This window comes from Glycine soja, chromosome 13 (genome assembly GCF_004193775.1).
Source record: "Glycine soja cultivar W05 chromosome 13, ASM419377v2, whole genome shotgun sequence".
Lineage (NCBI taxonomy): Eukaryota > Viridiplantae > Streptophyta > Magnoliopsida > Fabales > Fabaceae > Glycine > Glycine soja.
The window spans coordinates 21299811-21324881 of record NC_041014.1 but is presented as its reverse complement, the minus strand read 5'-3'; the positions used below and the strand labels follow the sequence as shown (position 1 = coordinate 21324881).

Below are 25071 nucleotides of genomic sequence, written 5' to 3'. Positions count from 1 at the left end.
CGATCTTGTTTTAGTGAGAACCAATGATGCTCCAATGCCATTTCTTCAATAAGTATGTGTGAGATTCTTCGTTTAGACTTGCCCTTAATTTTTCATTAAATATGAGATATTAAATTAACAGATAGAAAAAATACACCATTAAAATGGAAAAGGGATCAAATTTGTAAAATTGAGACCTAGAAGTATAATTAAACTCAATTATTTCATGTGCTTGCTAAGCATAGGCACACAAATTTTCCAACAAAGTGCATCATTGCAAAAGGTGTACCATAATTTTGTGCATATGCAGAAGTAGACTCTACCCAATTCAATTCAGTACAACTCGTCAACAAAGAGTTGGGTTGGATAAATTCATTTTGTGATTGACTTGAAAATTTTAACTCAACTCAAGTTTGGTGAATTGTAAAGCATTGATATTTTCAAATTAAAAAGAATAAGCAAAAATATAAACCTAATGTCACAATTATACTTGTTAAAAAATATTTTCTAAAAATCATTTTTTATAAAAATATAAAAGCTATCAGCATAATTAAAAAAATATAGTACAATTTTTTTTATAACAATTCATAAAATATTATGCATAATAAAATAATATCTAACTAAATAATTTATGAATATATATAGAGATAAATTTCAACCCAATCTTATTTTGACCGACCGGATTATATCCATCGAAATATTTGCTTTAATCCATCCTAGATAAACATGCTAAATTAATTGATGTGACATATTCAACTCATCATTTTTACATTTATGTACAAACTTTCCTTTTTTTAAGTAAAAAAAAAATCCTAAAAGTGTCATGTTGACGATTATTTATTGTGTTTATAATACATTAGGGGTTCAATAATAAGTGTTTATGATAGTACTCATCTCATTAGTCATTGCATTTTTACAAAAGAATAAGACATTCCATAAGAATATATTGTTGAAAAATGTTTTGATACACATATACCTCACAAAACACCTGTTACGTCATAAGGATATCTCATATCTTTGAATTATATTTCCCTACGTCTATCATTGCTCTTTCTTATAATAGTATATACTCATCATCAATCAAGAAAATTACATAAAAACTGTTATTGATTAATGCGAAGAAAGAAAGATATGAATCTAGATTTACACGATTACTCAACACGTACTCAACAACAGTTTGCAGTTCACGTCGCGCCAAAAGAATCCCCAAAAATAATAAGAATAAAAAATTAATAAAGAAAAAAGTGAATAGAAAGTGATTTCCGAAAACGAAGAGAGAGAAAGACAAATAGAAGAAGCTGCATTTGCAGAGACGCATTCGCGTTTGTCTGAGAGAGAGAATTGGAAGGTTGCGACGAGTGATGATATACATATTGTGGCGGTAGTGAAATCGAGGAAAAAGAGGTAGCAATCGTGAGTTGCAATGAGTAGCGAAAAGTCTCCTTCATCAGCTTCTGCTTCAGCTTCTTCTTCGAGTAGCTACGAGTTGAGCAAAGGCATCAATGGCCTCGACAAGGTTATTCTTCGCGACCCACGTGGTAGCTCCGCTGAGGTACTTCATCCATGCATCATCTGTATTTCTATTTCTTCCTCTTTTCTGTAATGTCTGCTGCATCTGTTTGTTAATTTTCCTCTGTGATTTCGAATAGATACTGCTTGATCTGCTTCTAGATTTAGCGGTTTAGCTTGGATTCGTTTTCGCGCTATTAGATTCTCGAGTTTTTGAGTTTTTTATGTGTCGGTTTTGGTTTTGGCAAGTCGCCATTGTCGGTTGGAGAGTGCTGACCTTGTGAGCTTTTATTTGTATCCAGATTTGGAAAATTTTGATCTGAAAGGATTCCTTAGCAATTTGATTTGATTTATCTGTTAGGCTAATTTTCGGTTTAATAAATTCGCGGTCGTGCTTTTGGTGTTCGATTTTACTGCTTCTGCATCGGTTTTGAAGTAACATACCACTTGTGCAGGTTCTGATTCTTTGTTTGTGATTTTCAGGTGTACTTGTACGGTGCTCACGTGACTTCATGGAAGAATGAACAGGCCGAGGAATTGCTTTTTCTCAGTAGTAAGGTACAGTATGAAACATATTTGTATTTTAGTTCTCAGTGTTTTAATTTAGTTGGCAGATTTTCCTCCTTTGCATGCAAGATGAAGGGAGGAAGAGAGGATTTGATAGACTTTAGATCAGATCTCATTGAGGTTGTGAAATATCAATTCTCACAGAAAACGTTCTTAGGTTAATTAGTGAAAGATTTGACTGAACAACTGTAAGATTTTTCTGAAGTTCTGTACCCTAATTTGCTTTTATTAATCCAAATGGTCTAACACCAGGCATTATTTGCTGGCTACAGTTATTTTAAATAAATGCTTGTATTTTTTGTTGTTGCAAATATATGCTCCTAATTTGATTAATCATAGCAAAGATCTAGACTGCTGGTCATCTTTTGATATAAGCTGCTCAATGACAATGACAGAAGTGGTAACATGAGAAGCTTATCAATATGGCTAAACAAATTTTCTAGCAGAAACTTCTTCAAGTTATCCTTTGGCTTAGATGCTGGCATTCTCTTGCCAGTATGAACTGCATTTTGTTTCATTTGTTTCCAAATATTTTGTTTCACTTAGTTTACGAATATTGCTTAGCCTTCAGAAATCAGCATTTTGGTTGAAATTTAATATTCTGGTTGTTGTCAAAGCCGAATATGATGAACTGTATTGTGGAACACGGATCCGTTAGATTCTTATGAAGTTTGTTCCAAACTCCAAATGAATATTTCTTTAACTGGTATCCTAAATAGGTAAATAACCTCTGTTAGGAATGATTCAATTTGCCACCTCCTTCTGGAACAACATCATTTTATCAATGTTTTCAACATGTTCACTAACAGATAGAATTCTGCATGGCTGCGCTAGAATGCTTTGTTGATAGAATTTAGACTGTTGGCATTTAATAATCTTGTATCCTCCAGGAAGTAATTTGTACCTATAATCATTAGATTAAATTTATTGAGCTTGAGTGACATCCTTTATTTGTTTATTTTCTAAATGATCATCGGTTCATCTTAATTCACCTGGTGGTGCCATATTACCACCTAAGTATTTTAATACACTCCCTCCCCCTTTTCCATGGTGGTATGGTTGTTCACGGTTAAAGTCATCTCTATCCAATTATTATCATAACTAGTATGTTAGCATATGCATTGCACATGAAAAATGTTTATTTTTATAAAATTATATTATAATTAAATTTTATAATAAATAAATATTTTGACATATAAATTACATTTTAGATTTACAATGAATAATTTAAACTGAGATATAAAGTTGTTTTTAACTATGGACAATTTCTCCTACAAAAACTACTAGATGTCAATTCAAAGGAAAAAGATGAAAGAGGGTAGATTGAAAGGAATAGGCAGTTAAAAAGATCAAGTATACAAATAAATAGTTTGAGATATTTGAAAGAGAAATTTTTTAGTTAGTTGTGTGTGGGGGTAGTGTGTGGAATGCAGTGCACACCCAAAGGAAATGAGAGAGTATTGAGAACGTCTAATTGAGAGTGGGGAATGTGAGAGATCCATTGTCCAAGTTGTGTATTCTAATTTATAATATAGAAGTAGATTCTAATTACTCAGGCCTCATAACTAATGGCATTGCATGATTTGGTTTCTGGAAAGAAAATGGTTTAACTGAAGTTTATTTTTTAATCTTAATATCTCAACTGTTGTAAGAAATGATATTTTGAGATTTGAAATATTTATTAATGCTTATTCATTCTTGGTTTATATATTGGAGAGGATCTACTACCCAAAGGATTTGTTTCCCAAAGTGGGCTTGGGAATTCACATGTTCCTACTTTCTATTATGCTTAGAATTTCAAATAATAAATGTTTGAGTCCCTCTTATTAATCTTTTGCTCAATAGCTGTAAATCTTTTCAACTCAAAGGGGGGCTTTTTTCTCTGGGACAACTGGAGTTAGTGAAAATTATTTTAATATGCCCTATCAATGTGATTATAATTTTGAAATTTTTGAACTCCTGCAATGAGGTTGGTAATCTCTGATCTATCTTGTTTTATTAATATTGTGCAGGCTATATTTAAGCCTCCAAAGCCAATTCGTGGAGGGATCCCAATATGTTTTCCTCAAGTATGTACTTCTAATGATAATATTTCTGTTTTCCATGATTGCTTTCATCGTGATAATACTGCTTTGGAAGGAAAATTGGAGAGGGTAAAGCATGTGATAGGAAAGAAGAGGGTAAAGCATGTGTTCATATTTAAAATAAAATAATGTAGAAATTGGAGAGGGAAGAAGAGGGTAAAGCATGTGATAGGAAAGATTTGATAGCTCATGTATTCATAAACTTAAGCTCTACTACATTCATTAAATTATAATGTTGTGAAGATGAAACTCATTATATTGCTGGCAGAACAATTAAAGCCTAATATCATATCTCAAGTAATTTCATTTGCAATTGAACAATAATCTGATGCAAGGCCCTAACAAAACCTAACTCTAGAAAAACTTGGGAAGGGGATATTCTTAATGAGGGTAATTTGCCCTGGCTGTATGATGGGGTTTTGGCTTTGATGAGTTTTAGGACAAATTCAAGCAGGTATTCCAAACAATTTGCTTGTGATAGGAATACTTTTTTAATGCTTTTTGCCAAGAAAAATAGGTCAGGGCAATGTGGAACTAAAATAAACCGAAAACATGGTAGATTTTGATATGGCAAAGGAAAGAAACCTAATCGGGCCTACATTTGATTGCATTGCACTACTAAGAAGAGAGCAGTTTGCAGCCATAACTCATAACTATCAAAATTTTGATACTGGGACATCTGCAATTCAGGCCCAAGCTAGACAACTTATCTCAAATAGACAATAAGACAAAACCATATACCTGACCTAACCCCCTCCCCAACAGCAAATGAGCAAAATCAGATGTTTTTTTGGACTGTTAAAATCAGTGCCATAAATAATTAAAAGTGATACCCAAACAATGAGATTCTTTATGTGAGCCTTATAGATTTACTGCCCTCAATTACACTGAGATCCTAATAAGAAATAAATAAAAAATAAAAAATCATAGGGTTTCTCTGATTGTCGTTGCAATATGTAAATCCCCCCTCCCTCCCCAATTTCACTGTTACTCTAATCAGATCCCAGATTACTTGTTCAAGGAAACTGACTCTCTTTGTAGTTTTCAAACCTCGGTCCTCTCGACTCGCATGGATTTGCTAGAAATCGGTTCTGGACCATTGATGATTCTCCTCCTCCTTTTCTGACAAATACTCCGAGTAAAGCCTTTGTTGATTTGATTCTTAAACCCTCAGAAGACGACATCAAGATTTGGCCTCACAGGTATACTTAGTAACATTCAACATTTTTAGCCTATATTTAGGGAGCATTCTCTTAACCAATACGTTTTTACTGCATTTTTATTTACTACTTGTTATTTCATAGTTTGAATTTTTATATCACATTGCTTTCTGATGTCATATGCCATTCTTTTTGCATTAGTTTTGAATTTCGTCTTAGGGTAGCTCTTGGATCTGGAGGAGATCTGATGATGACATCTCGGATCAGGAACACTAACATTGATGGGAAGCCATTTTCATTCACATTTGCTAATCATACATATTTCTCTGTGTCAGATATAAGGCAAGTGCTTGAAAGTTGAAACATGATTTATTTCACACTTCAATATGAAATTTTCTATAATCATACATGTCTTTATTTATATATTGACTCTGTTGCCAAATTTAGCTAGTGACTTTTGGATTTGGTTAAGAACCTGTTCAAGATATGCACATTTAACAAATAAATAGAACTGTGCAATCTTATCCAGTGGGTATAAGCTTGTTTTCCTGACTCAATATGTGAAATCTATTCCTTGTTATGATTTGCAAATTGTTGTACATCTGTATGAGAATGTGTGTGTTGGCTTTTGGACTTCTAAAATCAACTGTGGATTTGTGGCTTTGGTATCTGAAGATGCAGAGTGAGGATACAAAAGTTTTCCTAGTGTTCTGATAGAAATAGAAATAATTTGCAACCACAGTTTCTCGAATTAAACAGCATGCAAATCTTATCACTTTATCCACGTACATTTTTAGGTGCATATTCATAGAACAAAGCTTGTCTTTGATGTTGCGAAATATTCAGTCTTGGTTGGCTTAATAAGCATTTGGTTGAATCAGAACCTTTTTGTTTGTTGTATATATCTCAATATCTTTTGTTTTCCTTATTTTATGTACTTATTTAACTCTCTTAATTGGCCTTTATTTTGGCTTACCATCAGTTCTGATTTACTACCTCCTGTCCTATATATAAGAAACATAAGACAAATCATCAAGATCAAGGAAAGTGGTGGTCACATTTAATACTATCATAAATTGAAATTTTATTCTAAAAGTGCCCTTAAGTTTCTTATAATTAGAACCAAAGAAAAAATCAATTTGTTGCTTATATATAGGACCGGAGATAGTATTTATTTATTTATTTATTTTTATGTTGAGGGATATACTTTTAGGCAGCAATTTTGAATTGCATTTAACTTTGCTTGTATTCAGTGAAGTGCGGGTTGAAGGATTAGAGACATTGGATTATCTTGACAACTTGCAGAAAAGGGAACGCTTTACTGAACAGGGGGATGCTTTAACATTTGAATCGGAAGTAAGATTGTTTACCCTGATGTACTTTGCTTTAGAAAACACACGTGGGTTTTACAATAAATGTGCTGAGTACTGAAATATGACAATTTCCCAGAAATGGAGCTTCTTGGTTTTGATGACAAATTAAATAAAATTGTTGTGAATAAAATACATTTTTCTATTCGTTTTGGGGTTGTACATTTAAATAGTACTTTTCATTTTCAAACCAAGGTAAAAAAAGACACTTTTTTAATTAAAGAAAAAGGAAGTGTCTTTTCATTTTCACACAAATTGCCATCCATTTCATATATTGGTCTGAGTTTTGACTACTGAAACTTAACCCATATCTGAAACATATTTGAATTGAAAATATCATAAAAAATAAAGAAAAACATCTACCTAGTTTGTACTGTTGTGCCCAATTTGTAGTAATATGTGACACATCTAGGCACATGTATGTAACCTGTCCTGATGTACAGGCATTTCATATGCTTTGATGAGTTGAAACTGACTTCACTTATTTTTATATGATAGTTTGACAGGATATATCTAAGCACTCCTACAAAGATTGCAATTCTTGATCATGAGAAGAAGAGAACAATTGTATTACGTAAAGATGGTCTTCCTGATGCTGGTGATTATTATCAGACTCATCTTGTGTACTTAGTTTGTTACATTGATAAAGTTTACTGGTGGCAGTGGGACTATATTATTCGAAGCTGTAAAGTTTTAAGAACAAAAAAATGTTCTTGTAAATGTGTAAATAAAGCTTAAAGTCCTTAACCTGTTTTCATTTTCATGTCTGAATTCTTCCTGTTAACTATAGAGTATTACATAAACCTTTTTCTTACAAGTGAGTAATTTCCCATTCCAAATTTAAGAAACGATCTTGAGTAGATGGGATATTTAATATTTGTGTCTCTTGGATTGGACACTTTTTTTTCTCATTTATTGTTTTATCTCTGCAGTGGTGTGGAATCCTTGGGACAAGAAAGCAAAGGCTATGTCTGATTTTGGTGATGATGAGTATAAGTACATGCTTTGTGTAGAGGCTGCTGCTATTGAAAAGCCTATCACTTTGAAACCTGGCGAGGAATGGAAGGGAAGACTAGAACTTTCAACTGTTCCTTCTAGTTATTGTAGTGGACAGCTTGACCCCAAAAAAGTTATTCAAGGAAGCTGAAAGATCTCGTTGTGTTTTGTGTCCTGTACAGGTAATAAAATGCACATTGTATATTTCTTTAAATTGCCTTTATATATATATATATATATATATTATCTTACAAAATAAATCACATAATCACTGAGTTACCTTGAAATTCTGAATATATTAGGAAATAGAAAGGGCAGCACTGTGCTGTGTACAAGGCTTCAACCAGGGTTTGAGGAGCATTTATTCTCCGTTTTTGTTATGTTAAATGATAATTTTTTACAAAGAAGGTTTAAGAAATAGAATTTTTATATCTTGTCTATTCTCATATAAGTTTGGAATTGATTAGTTATTTGTACAGGATGATGTCATAACTCTTGACTCTAAATGTATCAAATTTTGGCTTTTGATTCCTGTGCTTGATACTTGAGACCTGATTGGTCAGCTTTAGATTGGTCTATGTTGGTGCTTGTCTTAGTCAGATTCCTTAGGTTTCCGTTGAGGGTCCTGTCATCTACGTACACATCACATGTTGATCCAGTTCGATGTTTCACTAATCATTTAGTAATTATATATCCGCAGGTAGCTTGTTGCCGCACCGATGAACTTTGAAAGGAAAGTGTCTCCAACAATTTCCCCCCTTCATGTTCCACTTAAACCTTCATGTAGGACGGCCGGATGAACTCATGCATAGAGTTTTGTTAAATAATATTTTCCTGCAACTGATGACTAGTTCGGTCATAATTTACGTACAAGTAGAATAGCCCACAGTTGTTTATGGAAAATCGAAATTAAAACCTCCAATTTTATTGTATTTTCACGTTGGGTTCTCGTACTCATAAAATGTTTGTTTTTACATATCGTAGGCAATGAATGCATGTATTTGACAATTGACGGGATCATTTTACAACACTATAAGCTGGCCTGTATGTCGTTAAGTTGTTGCTGTTATCTACATATTCATGTAATGAAGCAAGATAATTATTAAATATATAATTGTTATTTCAATGATGTAATATATCATATCAACTTGTTATGTGCGTGTAACTTGTAGCATTGTGTAAACTTATCCTGTCGTATAATTCTAAATGTTTGACAACAGCGGGTCGTTTCAGTTATATGATGTATAGGTTATTTTGTTATATATTATATTTTGCTGCTTTTTTTTCCAGCTCTGGTATAGACGTATTTTGCCAGCTGTCTGTTCATTTTTGTGGATGGAGACATGAAGTTATGTATCTGATAAAATAGATTGCGAATCTCAGTCAACAATCAAAACACTAATTATGGTTTTGGGGCTTCAAATTGTTGTAAAGCTAAAGATTTCAAGGGAGAGGCTACATAAAACAGCACTGATTAAACCAACGAAAAACGATAACAAAAATCACCAATTGTGAAGTGGAGCAGAAAACCATCCCAAGCATTAGTTTATGTCAATTTGGGATGGATCATTGTGTTTCCATGTTGGTTGAAATAGATTTATGAAGGCAGTGTCGTAGAAATAGGAGGATCTAGTGGAAGAAAAAGAATTGGAGACACCGTGTTGATAATTAAGACAAAAAAAAACCTGCGGACTTAAGAACATATAGAAGATTTACATTTGTCTTATCTCACTCCAACATGAGTAGAGATTTAAACTTGCAATTTGTGATATGTGAAACTTAGTAAGTTTTGCTCGGGTATGGTTGGAATTTTTAAAATTTAGTGTGTTTGGAATAGCGTTACTATACCACATTAAAAGTAAAAATCATGTCAATAGATTCAATTGATGTAGAAGCTATTTCTTATTACTTCCGGTAAACTTAGAGAGAGATTAATGATCTGCAACATCGCAAATTTGGTTCCAAACACAAACTATAGAAGATTGACATTTATCTTATCTTATATTAACTTAGGATATGTTTGGCTCATTTTTTTTAGCTTAAAAGATACTCGAAGAAAACTGCATTTGTTTTAGAAAGAAAATAAATAAAATAAAAAGGAGCACATGATATTTGAAGTGAAGTCTTTGGAAGAAAAGCTCTCAACAAGTTGTACAAAAGCTATTCTAAGGAGTTTTTATTTTTTATTTTAAAAGCTCTGTTTCTTTGATCATTTCCAAAAAAATAAGGTACTTATACTTTAAGAGTTTTTACATAAAGCGTGTTTAATTCATCTTTTCTTTTTAAGGAAAAGAAAAGTAAAAAAATAATCTGGGTTAGTATGCAAATCAAACCAAGCAAGGATAGCAATTAGCAACTATATCAAGATCCATACATAGTACGTAGGATGATATTATTGATATATCTTGTAAGAGTTGTGGGTGTAACATTCCATTTTTTAAAATAAAATAAAAAAGTTTTTTTTAGTTAAGAAAAAATAGAATTTTAGAAAATGATGAGGTTTTTATAATTAAATAAATAAGGAGAAATAATTGTATTAAAATAATGGTTTGAAGGAAAAATAAAAAATATTTCGTTTATTTATTTGATAGAGGATAAAATAGAGTTTCTTTTTATAAAATAATAAAAATAAATAAATAGAGAAAATAATAGGTTGTGAGTACCCTTGCTATAAATAGAAACATGTTAAGTAAGTTTTCAACTATAATTTTTACGCCTCCTCTTCCTCTCAATTTCGTTTTCTCTTTTCTTCTTCTAAAATCCTCTCTTTTGCCCACATACAGGTTCACAACTCAATTTCAAGCATTCTCACCGTTGGAAATTACGAAACATATTGGAGCTGAGAGAAATACCCTTCGCATCGTAGTTTTTTCTTTTCCCACAGAAATCCAAAACTGTCTCAGTAAGACTACGATCCAAGTCTCGTTAATTGTTGGATCTTCATGAAATTTGGACACTGGGTTCGCAATTCAATTTCTCATATTTTCACCGTTGGGATTTGCAAAATAATGTCTGTGGAGGGAGAAACACTCATCACACGTAGACAGTGGAATGAAGACTTAAATCCTTTTTCCTTCTCTCTAACATTTGAGAATCCCACCAGAGCAATCAGAGAAAAAACTTAAGGAATCTTAGGAAATCGCTAGAGATGCCGCTATCGCTATCATAATACACACGTGAGCCTGTTTAGAGGTAAGTGATGAGTTTATTGCAACTGGGGTTATAATAAACATGTGTAGGAATCCTTAAAGGGTTAAATTGGGGTTTATTTTGGGATGTTTATTGAATTATAATTTTTTCTTTATGATTATACATACAATATCGATATCCTGATGCAAATTGGTTAATAAAATTGAATGTTGTTGGTGTTTTCGTTTTTCATACCTATGATTTTGATTAATTAATTTTGATATAATTGTGCGAAATTATTTGAGGGGTTTTACTTCCCATGTTGTGATAAACCTTTTGTATAAATTGTTATATTGAGATTATGAAATTGTGATTCAAATTGTAAGTATGTGATAAATTGAACATGTGATGAAAGGTGAAATACATGTGTATTAAGATGTGTGTATTGAGTTGTGAGTTATGAACTGTGTAATCACACAATTGTAAGACCCTTTAAGGGCGACGAGTATTGTGATGAGATCCACTGAGGGAACCTGACGAGTTTAATCACAAGCGCGACGAGTTAAAATGATTTTGAAAACAATTGAGTAGTTGTGTGTATTACATAGTTCATAGGTAAAGTGTATATGATTTATGAGGTGTGATAACATACTACTTTGGGATTATACCATTGTGATTGAGACCGAATATATGTGATAAATTGAGTATGTATTGACTCGTAATATATATGTGCATTGAGATGTTGTGTGCATTGAGTTGTGAGCTATAAATTGTACAATCACACGATTATAAGACCCTTTAAGGGCGACGAGTTAATGCTAAGACCTTTTAAGGACGACGAGTTAATGAGCGACGAGTATGGTGATGAGAATCACTATGGGGACCCAACAAGTTTAATCACAAGCACGATGAGATAAAACTATTTTGAGAATAATTGAGGAGTCCCGTGTTTTGTACAATTCATAGATAGAGTCTGTGTGCTAAAATATTTTCTAGGTTGGACCTAAATCAGGAGGGAGAGGCCCTGATAGACTCTTCAGAGTGTAGGTCTTGTGGGTAAATACACCCGGTTTGAGTGCTCCTTTAAGTTTGTGTCGATCTCACATGGTTGGAGCATTCTCACAAAACAGTGTGACCCTAGCTGGTCTCCCTATGATTTTACCTAGTGAGAGTGACCTGACTTGCTAGTGTGTGGTTTGTCTTATCATATACTCCTAGGTGCCCGACTAGGTTTTTCACTGACATGGTACTACATTGCATATAGGATTGAGTCTTAGTGTATCTGTTGCATAACGTTTGTGTATTGATCGATATTGATTGATTTAGTGATACTGTATTTTGATCATTGAGTACGTGAATATTGTGAAAATGAATGAGATGTGTAGTGTTGTGATGTGATGTTGTGCAACAAAGTGGTGAAATAACGTGAACTATGCTTAAGTTGTATTTTGTTTATATGATATTTATACCTACATGTTGTTTTCTATCTCTCTATTAGTTAGAGAATGTAATAACTCACTTCCCGTATGCTATTGTGTTTGGATCTTGTGATGATCTCAAACTTTGTGTTCATGGGAGCAGATGGTTAGGTGAATGACTATAAAGAACCTCATGTTAGAAGACACGGAAACACAATATTCTGATAAGATATGACATTAGGATATAAGTTTCTATATTAATTACATGAAGTTTTGGACGACCTTGTTTTGAGCCGAGATGATTTATTATATATTTGAACAAGTTTTATTATGACGTTAGAAAAGTGAATGTGAGCCTTTTACCCTTTTAAAAAGCTTGTATTTAAATGTGTTTTAAAAACTTTTAATTAATTCTGATTTCTTATTCTTATATTATTAGAATATATATAAGGGATAGAGGACGTCATGCATGTTTATCGTTTACGTTCGAATAATTATACAATGTCCGACTCCGATGCATTCATTACTTCTGTGATAGCATAATTATACAATGCCAAATTGCTTCTTTAAGCCAATATCGTTGCCATATATTTGTTTATAGTTTACGTTCGAATAATTACAATTTACAGGAGCTGGTCTACCCAGTATTGTTGCCTTGCGCTGTCATGCATGTTTCTGTGAGTATATATATATATATATATATATATATGCACAAATAACATATAATAATTTATATCTCATTAGCATTGTTGGAAATAGTAAGACCATGTACACCATAAGGTTAACGAAACAATTGTCTAATGTCGATCCCTAGCTAATAAGTTAAAAAGTGTTGTAAGAAAATTTTTCTCTATTTAGTAATATGGTTTTTATTTATTAAAAATTAAATTTTTAGGTGTTAATTTTTTATTGTAATTATGTAACATTAAAATAAACTTAATATGTTAGATAATTATTATAAAAAATAATAAAGTTATCATATATGTTAATTTGTGATTATATGACATACATTGTTAGTTTCTTTTATCAACAACATACATTGTTAATTTACTATTAAGTTATATATATATATATATATATATATATATATATATATATATATATATATATATATCAAAAGATTGTAATAAACAAACATATAAAAAATAGATTAAATGTATTAATCATATTATTTATGAACTTAATAAAAATGCATTGTGAGTATAAAAGTTTTTGTATTATAAATTAATTAGAAATAATCTTTTAAGTCTTTTAAAGTAGTTAGTATATATCAAAATTAATAAATTTATCATATATTATCATTTACTATTGGATAATAATATAAAAAATTCTTACATTGTTAGTACATATGTTGTCTCATCATTATTTATTGAGTGAAATGACTTGGTCATAAAGTTTAATCAATAAATTTATTGATTAAAAACCTAGAAAAAATAATATTAGCCATTACTCATAAATTTTACCTGAAAATGGTTTTCCTTGCTACTCTCTCATATAGCTAGTGAAGTTCAATATAAATTTAATAATAATCTAGCTGGTACTGGTACTCAAACCAAGTAGTAAATTAATTTTAAAAATTAAGATGTCATATAATAGAAACAATAAATTAAAACTCCTACTTGAGAAAATAAATCAAATATTAAAGTCGTCTCCAAATTGGTCAGTATTGAGGTGCTTCTTGGACCTTGGCAAACTTGACCTAGACAAAAAGAATGGTCTTATTTGCTACTCGTTTACTTGTTGGTGCTTTTTAAAAGAGAGATTCAGGCGTTCATCTAGGAAATCAATCAACTCAAATATAATTGTTTCTCTCTTGTAACATGTATGTATAGTAGTATGTTATAAGCGTGAAAGAAAAGAATAGGAAAAAAAATATACAGAATAAGCCCCAAAACGTTGAAAACTGAAAAGTAATAGTGCAAGTAGCCTAGCCTCTGTACTAAAAAATAGCATAGCAAATTGAAACTAATTATTTGATTTCGTGTACATACAAGAAATGAAGGGGGAAAAAAACTAGTGTAATTGTCTCTTTTAATTTTTTTTTTCTTTTGTTTGCGGGGTGGGGGAGTGAATGGTGTCACTCTATGTTATTTTTTTTCCTTTGGTAAAAATAACTATAATAAATATTTTATACAAAATGATACAGAAATGGCTTATGTTGTGAACAATAATTAATAGAAAAGTGATTTTGTATGAAACAACAAAACTATAATAAAGAAATAATGCATATACTAGCTAATAATTTCACTTTTGTTAGATATATATTAACAAGAATAAGTGTAACGTTACACTTATTGCAGGGATTGACAAGTGTAACTGTAGGGATTGGCTAGTATTAAACAAACAAAATAAATAAATAAAAAGGTGTTGTTTTGTTTGAACTATTAAAGGAGAAGGGTTTTTTTTTTCTAGGAAAAGGGATTGACAAAGGGGTATAACAGCGAAGGGGAGTTGTTAGGAAAGATGAGTCACATGCAATAGAGTTGGCCATCTCGTATTGACGAATAAACTGGCAAGCTAGACATTCTCTTGAACTAAATAAATGAAGACTTAACATTTACATTTGATTTGAAAGACGATAGATAAGACGAGGGAAAACAGTTTTGCACTACTTTTAAGTATTTTATTTATATTTTAATTAAAATTAGAATTTCATTTAAGTAATTTGTATAATAAAGATTGTTTATTAAAGGTTGGCTGATTAGTGATTAGTAATTAAAACTTTAAATATTGTTTAAAGAATAATATCAAGATGAATGTCTCTTGTTTAGATATGAAGATTAAAAAAAATACATGTAACTTTCTTAACTGGTTGTTATGTGATCATCTATTAACTTGAAATTTTAATCCCATAGTTATATGTTCTAAATTTATAATTTTATTTCACATAAAAATCAAATATTTTTACAAGAATAGTTCCATAAAGTTTTTAGTATACTAATTCGAAATAAGAGCAACAACATATTTAATAATTAATTTAAAAATACGTATTTGTCATCAAATAAAATATAACACTTTTCCATGTCATTTCATAAACTAAATTTCTTTCATCCCTAGTAACATGCTCATCCGTGATCGTGCGCACCTACCATTCGTTATTGTTATTATAAAATTCATACTAATATATAACAGCAAACTCTGGCAGCCTCATCCCTCCACAGATTGCTAAACACAGTTTATAGATGCTTCACGCAACGTATTATTAGTCTACTATAAATCTTCAATTTTTATATTGCTCTTAGAGTCAATGTCGCCTCCATCATCCTCTATTTGACAACAAAATGACATTTACTTACATCAATGGCCAGACTGTCCATGCAACAGACCTTTGTTGTTACTCTCATCAATCATTCTCCAATTATATTTATTTTTTTTTTGGTTCTTGATTACATGTCAACTACATACATTTTTGTTGCTCAAGCTCAAGGTGGGGCCATGTTGTGAGTATATATATAAGTGGATAGTTGTTATATGTTGGAACCAAGTCGAAGTAGCATAAAAACAAAGAGTTAGTACTATATGGAAACTCCTAAATTTGTCTTCTTGTCTTTGCTTCTTCTCCTTACTAGTGCTACTATAAGCTCAGCTCAATTAAGTCGTGTCTTCTACAGGAACACATGCCCCAATGTGGAGCAGTTGGTTCGCTCTTCTGTTGCACAGAAATTCCAACAGACTTTTGTGACTGCTCCTGCCACTCTTAGACTCTTCTTCCATGATTGCTTTGTGAGGGTGTGTACACTCTTCTTCATCACTTTCATGGTTTTCTTATATGCATAATAACATTATTTAGCATGTTTTGAGTTCACATGTTTCTTTATCATTATTTTGTTAATTAAAACGAAAGTTATGTGTACGTAGTTTTGCATTCAGGAACATGCACAAAACTATATAGGTGCTATATACAATTATATTACTCTATAATATCAGCTTAAAAAAAAATTAGTGAAATCAGACTATATATAATTGGTCAATATTATCAGCTCAAAGTTGATCCTAGTGGTTGCTGTTGGATTTATCGGTCAGTGTTATCGGACCACGTACAGATATCCAATCTTATATAATTCATATCCTAAGATGTTCAATCTTGGGACAAGGAGTGAGTATTTGAAGATCTCATAATATTAGTGACCAAAACAGTATATATAAACAAGACACAAGTCTATTCTCATGAGTTACCTTTTGGAGTTAAACTCAAAGTATAAGAACCCTAATGAAATTTTAGCATGCTTATCATTTAGACTAGAGTGTAAACAGTAGGCTTTTAAAATTACTATTGACTTTTTATTTTATTGTTGATTATTTTGTATGTAAGATGATAACAAATTTGTTTGTGCACACAGGGTTGTGATGCTTCGATTTTGCTTGCAAATGGTAAGCCAGAGAAGGATCATCCTGATCAAATTTCTCTAGCTGGTGATGGCTTTGACACAGTGATTAAAGCCAAGGAAGCTGTTGATAGAGACCCTAAGTGCCGTAACAAAGTCTCTTGTGCTGACATACTCGCTCTGGCTACTAGGGATGTCGTCAATTTGGTATGATTTCATTTTCTTTTGTAATTGCATCTATTGCTTTTATTTATTTGCTTCGTTAAATTATTGACCATAATGACCAACAATTCTATTAGTTTACCTCTAAATCGTTTGATCAATGCACATTAAGATTTATACTGTTTGACATTGCTTTGCTAATAGTAATAACTACATAATATTAATAGGCTGGTGGACCATTTTATAATGTTGAATTGGGAAGGCGTGACGGGAGAATATCTACTATTGCCAGCGTTCAACGCCATCTTCCTCACCCTGATTTCAATTTGGATCAGCTCAATTCCATGTTTAATTTTAATGGCCTATCCCAGACAGATATGATTGCATTATCAGGTAATTTCACTGGCAAAAAAAAAGAAGAGGTTTTGTTTTATTCAATCATACTTTTTAACTTTAAACCAAACATGTACTAAATTATAGTAGGATAAAGAATCTTAGGTAGTTTAATTTAACTTTTTTATATAAGAAAGCCTGAAGAATCATGTGTTTAAATATGTTAGGTGCGCATACAATTGGGTTCTCTCACTGCAACAAATTCTCGAATCGAATCTACAAATTCAGCCCTAGAAACAGAATCGACCCAACACTGAATTTACAATATGCTTTTCAACTTAGGCAAATGTGCCCCTTAAGGGTTGATCCTAGAATTGCCATAAACATGGACCCTGTCACGCCTCAAAAGTTTGACAACCAATACTTCAAGAATCTGCAGCAAGGAAAGGGTCTCTTCACTTCTGACCAGGTGCTGTTTACAGATGCAAGGTCAAAGGCCACAGTCAACTTATTTGCATCAAATGAAGGAGCATTTCAGAAAGCTTTTGTTGATGCTATTACTAAGTTGGGAAGGGTTGGTGTTAAAACTGGAAATCAAGGTGAAATTAGGTTTGATTGCACCAGGCCCAACTAGAAAAGTACCAGTGTTATCACGATTCCTAATTAGAGTTTGTATGAGCTTTTTTTTAGTGCACAACGGCCACAATAAAAGTTTAAATCTAAAATCTTGTACGGATTATCCAAAACTTTTATTATTAGGCCGATCTAGTGGGTTGACTTTGTATGAGTTATATTTAACAATTCATTATTGTATTAATAATTGATGAAGTTCTTTGAGCTCCATTCATTACTTCAAGTTACAATATCATTGTATAATTAATACATAATGTTATGGATCCAAATCCCTAATAGGTTTTACACTATCCTATTAATTGGATAAATGACCTTTTAACATAATCAATGAAATATAAATTTGATCATGAGCGCAATGAAAATATAATTTCTCTAAAGAAAAAAAGAAAAAGGAAACAAAGAACATTTAGTTCTCATGAACCTTGAAGAACATACAGTCGATTAACCTAAACCTAAAAAAATGTTTAGCTTTTCATATGAGCTATGAAAATACAAAAGAAAAGAAAAGCTAAAGAAGAGGGAGAAACTCTGACCTTTGTAAGATTTTCTAAACTCTATTTATAAATGTGATTTCTAAAGCAAGCCTAAAACATAATCAAAATAAAAGGGTCCTAAAGAAGAAACTTGATAAAACAGAACATAAAAATTACTGAGACTCAAAAACATATATAATAAAACCTAAATTTAAAATACTATAATTACCTTGGTGCTCCTCAAGTGTTGTGTACTCTACAAGGTGTGATGATATCTAAATTCCTATTTCTTTTCTCTACATCACCCAACTAACCTTTGTTGTATAGTGAAAGATTGTGATTAGGGTTGTGTATTCAGTAAGGTCATAAGGTACTTGGCTTAGGTCTCATTTAGTTGATAGTTAGCACTCTTTACTAGGCATGAGGAACTTGGTGGACATTTCATCACTATGTGATGAGATTATTGTTGAGCGGTGGAAGTGCTATCTATATTTTTTGAAATTTTTCATAAATTTTTGTAAGTATATACCTAAAAATCTAATTTGCATCTAAAATTCTAATATTTATAAAACTAATTATATGATTTATGTGAATTTATTAACCTCCATTGTCCCAAAGTTAATATTTCTCCTTACATAAAAAGTAAATAAATAATAGTAATACAATTCATTGCATGGACCATGTGATGTGAAGGGCCCATAGATGTTGAAGACTAGAACCTACCCACTTCCAATGTGCATTAATTTACACATCACGATCATTTCACCCGAGTTAACTTAGTTTTGGGCATAAAATGCATAGAATGAAAGACGATTATTATTTGCTCTTTAAAAAAGATACTCTAAAAAAATTAGAGGTGCTTTTATTATTCTAATCGAAACTATAAAATAAAATACTAGATCATTCTGATTGGTTGAACACTGCTATAGAGAAATCAAAACATTAGATCTTACACCCTGCCTCAAATAAATTAAGCTTATTTGCTCACATATTTAATTGGGATTAACGCTTAAGTTTTTAATAATATACACTTATAAAATTGAATTCCCTACTTTTTTTCTTGAATTTTCTATCATTTCTCTTTTCAACCGTGAGTTCAAGGAGTGACTCAAGCTTCCCAAAATTGGACTTGACCTCATGTCCCAACTTAAAACCTTAAAACTGTTAAATTATGTTTCATTTCACTTATAAATTCCTCACTTTGTCTGTTTTCTTTTTGAAACTTACTTATATCATTATGTGAAACTTACTCTTGAATTTCTAACAAAAAGTTTTCCCACCTAGTTGTGCTATCTTTGTATGACAATAAATTTTGAGATATTTTGGTATCATGCTACTTATTCATATACAATTATAAAAAATATATATGTTCAATACTTAGCTCAAACCACAACTAAGAGAGTTTAGAAGTGACACAGACATAAGAATCACACTATCATTCAGAAGATACAACTTCTGAGCAGACAAAATCATGAATCCACCTGCATATGGTGTCTGTTCTGTTTGCAAGAGACAGAATCATAGCCATTTATTATGAGACGTTGCCATGTGATGCTCCTAGCCTATTTGGTGATGGTACGTATCATTTACAAAATAAGAATTGTAATATCCTTTTTTTGAGTTTATTATTAGACTTTCTTGTATACTTGAATACTCAAGAATCCAGCAGTATAAAGTTCAACATTTACAATAACATTATTAGGTTAGAAAAAAGAGTTTAATATTTATACATGGAGAATGTAAAATAATTTTACATTGTTATTCAATCATAAATTATCATTTAAATTATTTAAGATAATTATTTTAAAAATCAATAAACTTATCATTGTAATTTTAGAAGCACCGCATATTAGCTACTATATATACACAGAGAAAGCACTCAAAAGTGGGTGTATTCGTTTATTATTATTGGAATAAAGTAGAAAGTAATCTAGGAATCTGAATGCATGAACCATACAAATTCGGTGGTCCATGTAGAGTTGAAAGGATACAAACAAGTTATAGTGCTATTTAAGCTTTAGACCTTGAGAAAGCCAATGTGGCCCCTTTCTTTCCTGAGTAAATGTCACAGTGGAGCTACTCATTGGGGTTGTGGGGTCACTGCATTCTCCTGTTCTATCTGATTTGAAGGAGGCAGATGAATTCAGCTTCCTAATTTTCCCATTATTGGTTGAGTTTGAGCATGCTAATTGTGGTAAATGAGAGTTCTTAACTTGGCTACCTCCTATACTTAGTGTCAAATCCACTTCCATTTCTTCATCATATCCACTAGTACTTGTTTTACATCTCTGGAATGCAGTGTGGGAGCTAGGCCCTGCCTCGCCTTCATCGAAGCCACGTGCTCGAATAAAAATGTCTTCCTCAGCAGGCCTTTCAAGATCAAAACCTCTTCCTCTCAAATTTTGAACATGGAAATCAGGCTGGTGTGAAATCTGTGTTGTTTGATGTTGCTGTTTAATGGAATGTGGATGGCTTACGTTTATGTCATTCATGTGGTTCCAAATTTGCTGTTGTCTAATTTCGTTTTTGAGATCATCCATCAGCATCTTTTGCACACTGTATACACGGTGTAGTTCTCTTACCTGCAAATTCCAAATTCTCATGATTGCTAACTTTTTAAAGATAATAAAATTTTGTTCCTGAACATCATGTCTCTTTAACAGGGTTGACACTAACGTTTCACATAAGAGTGAAGAAAATTTGGCCATGGATAAGATGTCATGGAAGGATTTCATCATACACTGATTTTGATATCATTATGTTCGGTTTCAAAGAAGATTGTATTTTCACTTTACACACAAAACGGAGTGCAGCGGCCTCCAAAGATAAAGAAAGAAGGGCCACAGAAATAGAAATCCCCTCCTTCGATCTGTAATGCCCATGAATTCAAGTAATGCAACATTTGTAGCAACATGAATATTTTTGTATTTGTTAAGATGAAAAGTTCAATCATACCCCATGTTGAGGATACCTGGTGTTTGAAGATGTCCTCATGCCTCTGCATTGTCTTTTTGATGTATTGTATATTGTTTCTGTCAAGCATCCTATCCATGGGACCTTGCAATTTATTGATTCCAGTCCTTTGATGCTTGTTCTGCAAATGCTCCCAGACATCCACTCCACCCGCTGCTAAGTTGTTTCTATCTACTAAGGTTGCTAGAAGATTTATGGAATATTCAATTTTGGTTCCCATGCCTGACAGAAAGAAAAACGGTTATATTTTTCTAGCTATCAAATCACACCTTGTTTGGTGTATGGTAATGCCTCAAGTCAACAACTAGAAATTTTATTTTTATTGAGAAAGTCCTTGAGAGAAGTAATAATGAATAAAACATGTGTTGTTCCTTTCCCTGTTTTTTAGGCTAACAAATGCAGTTATGATCTCTCTAGCTAAAACGTGAAGGTGGGGACAAAATTCAATTAGGCTAAGGTTGGAGATATTGATTTAATTTAATATCTAAACAACAAAAGATTGACAGAAACTGTGAACTCAGAAATTTGCACTTGTTGAAACCCAAAATTCTAGGTAACCATACCTGACACATGGCAAGAAATTGAAATGAAAATTCAACAGGATCAATCAGTCATGATAAGCTGACATTATCCTGCAAGATTCTGTCACTGCCCTTTTTGGTGCACAGATGCAGGCAATATATAGGAAAGATTCTAGTTTATGTTGTGAGATAATTTGGTAAAATAATGACTCTCACTTTAGTAACCAAAAGTGGAGAGAGAGAGGGGGGACCAAGAGAATTATGCATTGAAATGTTCAAACGTGCAATCAAACATTGCTGGGACACTGATGCAGAGTGTAACATGAACAAGGCTACAGTGGAACCAACAAATATGTGGGTCTGTGATTGTATGATGAAAGCAGCACTAGCCATATAGCCCCATAGCAGTGGTCTTCATCCCCTAAGGCTATTAGGCTACTCCTAGATACTGGCCTCACAAAAGTATCCACTTATCCATGTTTCTTATAAAGCTAAACTCTTTTGAGCTATTCTAAATTAAATACAATAACAACCAAACTTTATATACAGTGAAACCTAAAGTAAATAGGGACTAGAAAGAATTCAGTAAAATTCAAAGATCACACGCATCATCACACAGACACAAGGTAGCAGTTTACATGCCAAGGAAGGACATGTGTAAGTCAACTTATTTTTCTTTTTTTGTTACTCTGGAAACTTTTGATGTATCTCCATGGATGGATAATTGATATCACTTCCATGACAATTAAAACTAACAATAAAAAAAAGGCCTTCAACGTGATGAAATATATTCTCACACCATATTTTTGGAGACCACACATCAAGAAAATAAAACTGAACTCATTAGGATTTGGTGCCTAATTCAAGTTACTAGTGGAAACTTATTTGTGGGGTGTTGTGTAATTAATACCTGTAACAAGAAGTGGCAAAATAGCAGCTTTCTGTGATGAAGGTCATTGAACATCTTGTTCCCTCATGCCAGCATTTATACCCATAAATGAGCCTTACAAATAATAAGACCAATTCCAACATTACAAAGGGACAATTGTCTCATCTCATGAGTCTCCTTGACAAGGCAAATGACGGATCAATCCAAATAGTGCACCACACCACCTGGGGAATCTGGATGGAGAAAGCTCATTGACAGCAGCAAATGATCTCTTGGCACATGAGAACCATTCAACCCTTTACAAAGAAACAACAAAGTAATAACCAGCTCAAATTTAAAACTGTAATCATGAGTTTAATAATTCAGGCTTGACAGGCTGTGAAGGTAGGAGGCAAGAGAAAAGCTGGAGTAGCACTGTGTCTGTTTCTGTATGAGTGACTATGTGATATTTAGAAAGAGAAAGAGAGAGAAGGATACTTGTTTATATTAGAATATGAATATATTTTGTATTTGTATAATAACATTTACTGTAGTTGATAGTATTGTATACATATTATATTGTTGCTTTAATGTAATATGGGAAAGGATAGAAGAGAGTGGACCACAAAGATGTATAATAATAAAAACAAATGACACTCAACATGAGCCAATGTAGGCCAGTGAACAAGATATTCCGGACAAGGTCTTGCAGGACCTTAATCAAGATATGCATGAGCAATGAAAGTTAGTGCTTCTTTACTATGCCACCAGAATTTCTCTCTCTCTTTAAACTTTCTTGATTTTTGAAATTCAACTATTGTGATTTGATTATTCTTTCCGTACATGCTGAACAATGATCTGTTGTCTTTGAAATTTCATCATAAAACAATTTCAGGTGTTGTTGGGTTCCTTATGATGAATTTCTCTTGGCAGCTGTAAATTAATTTCATAGGCTTGGGATTTGAAATAATATGCCTATACATTGAAGGTAGATACAAATAATCGTAAATTCTATTGAGAAGTTTTTTTTGTTACACAATTCAATTGCATTATGCAGTTACATATTTTTCTTCTCTGCCTGGGAAAAATTGTCAGCATTTTTTTTACTCTGGACTGGTTATTGGTCCAAGTGGTATGATGTTTAATTCTCTTCAAGTATGATTTCTCTGGAAGGCAAAAATAGGTGATTTTTATTTCCTTGATAAACTCTCCAACTTTGGTCCAATTAACCAAACTTTAATGTAATTTTTTAAATATCAAAGTCTAGGAAAAAAAAAAAGAAGGAAAAATGACCTTTCTCTGTTGCGAGCCAGATCCATATGTAAAAGCTCAGTTTTTCATAACTAGAAGCAATCCAGGTGCAGCTATTTTGGAAAAAGCGGTTTTTATTTTCTATACATATGTAATTAAAGTGAATTCCACTCATTTTGTTATATTTCCTCTTGAAGAATAAAGCAAGAAATAATACCTTGATTGAAAATTGAAAAGTTATTGATAACTTTTATGTGTCTAGTAACTATATTGCATGTATAATACCTGAAAAAGGATGCATAATATTGTAAACAGAAAGTGGTGTAACAATGCATTCAATGGATGTCCCCTCTTATGTAATTGTCCTACAAAATTATTTTTTTTATAGTTAGGAGGTATAATCCCTTCCATAGAGTAAGAGATAAAGTAATATTTTCAATTGTTATTAATTAATTAGTTAACTAGTTGTTGATAAGTTGGTTCACATAATTAATAATTAAGTTAAAACAGTATTAACAAATTTAGATAATAGTTAAAATAGTTGTAACAAACTACTAAAATTAAAAATTAGTTCAACTACTGGTTAGATTAAGTGTGATTCTTTATCACTTCTCTTTATAATTTGTAATCTGAAACTTATTCTTAAAAAAAATTCTGATTTTTGCTGTGTATCAACCCTGTATATTTGTTATTATATATCAAGTCATCATAGAATTATAAAATATTAATTGTAACAATATCTAATGACTGTGTTTTACCGTCACTTTTTAATTCTTTTAGCTAGTGCTCGTGTTATTAAAAAACCATTAATGAATGATCTGATCTGATCGTCAAAGTGAACAGAAGAAATTTTTGTTAATAAGCTGTCAGTAATAATTAAAACCAAATTAAACATAGCAAATTAAGACCGAGAGAAGAGATCTATGATCCATCACTTTCCCCCTAAAAGCTGTTGGGCAAGAAATACCATATACACTTAAACTTTACAAGCTTCCTACCTAGCTTTCAAAATTCTGATCCGAAAAAATCAGAACCACACACGTGTATATTTGTCCAAATCATGATTCTGATTATTAAGCAATGCATAGATTTTGCTATTTAAAATCTTCTTTCATCGTATATGTGGGTATGCCTGTCTTTGTCTCTTCCTTGTTAAGTTTCTGTCTGAATTGACTCTAGCTAGTTTCTAATTAGTGTAGCGATATATGCTAAAATTTGCTAGCCAAATAGATAAAGAACACGCATGATAAGGTGTAGCTTGAATTAATATACTATGATTCATATATCCCATATCGATATATACCCAAAAAAAAAAAAAAA

At 32.0% G+C, this 25071-nt stretch overlaps 1 protein-coding gene and 1 pseudogene across 2 annotated transcripts; one reads left to right on the top strand and one right to left on the bottom strand.

Annotated features, from left to right (window-relative positions):
- Positions 1-1206: 1206 nt before the first annotated feature.
- On the top strand, positions 1207-17882 carry LOC114382236 (annotated as a pseudogene). The gene is made up of 11 exons (XR_003660220.1): positions 1207-1531; positions 1972-2046; positions 4068-4124; positions 5181-5641; positions 6553-6655; positions 7168-7267; positions 7602-7847; positions 15799-15941; positions 16553-16744; positions 16927-17092; positions 17260-17882. The product of XR_003660220.1 is annotated as an uncharacterized LOC114382236 (transcript).
- Positions 17883-19999: 2117 nt separating this feature from the next.
- LOC114380808 lies at positions 20000-22993 on the bottom strand. Its single transcript, XM_028339864.1, has 3 exons — positions 22543-22993; positions 21110-21333; positions 20000-20720 (listed from the first exon to the last, which is right to left on the bottom strand). The coding sequence occupies exons 2-3, from the start codon at positions 21329-21331 to the stop codon at positions 20145-20147; spliced, it is 798 nt and encodes a 265-aa protein (XP_028195665.1). The 5' UTR covers positions 21332-21333; positions 22543-22993; the 3' UTR covers positions 20000-20144.
- Between the last annotated feature and the right edge of the window lie 2078 nt (positions 22994-25071).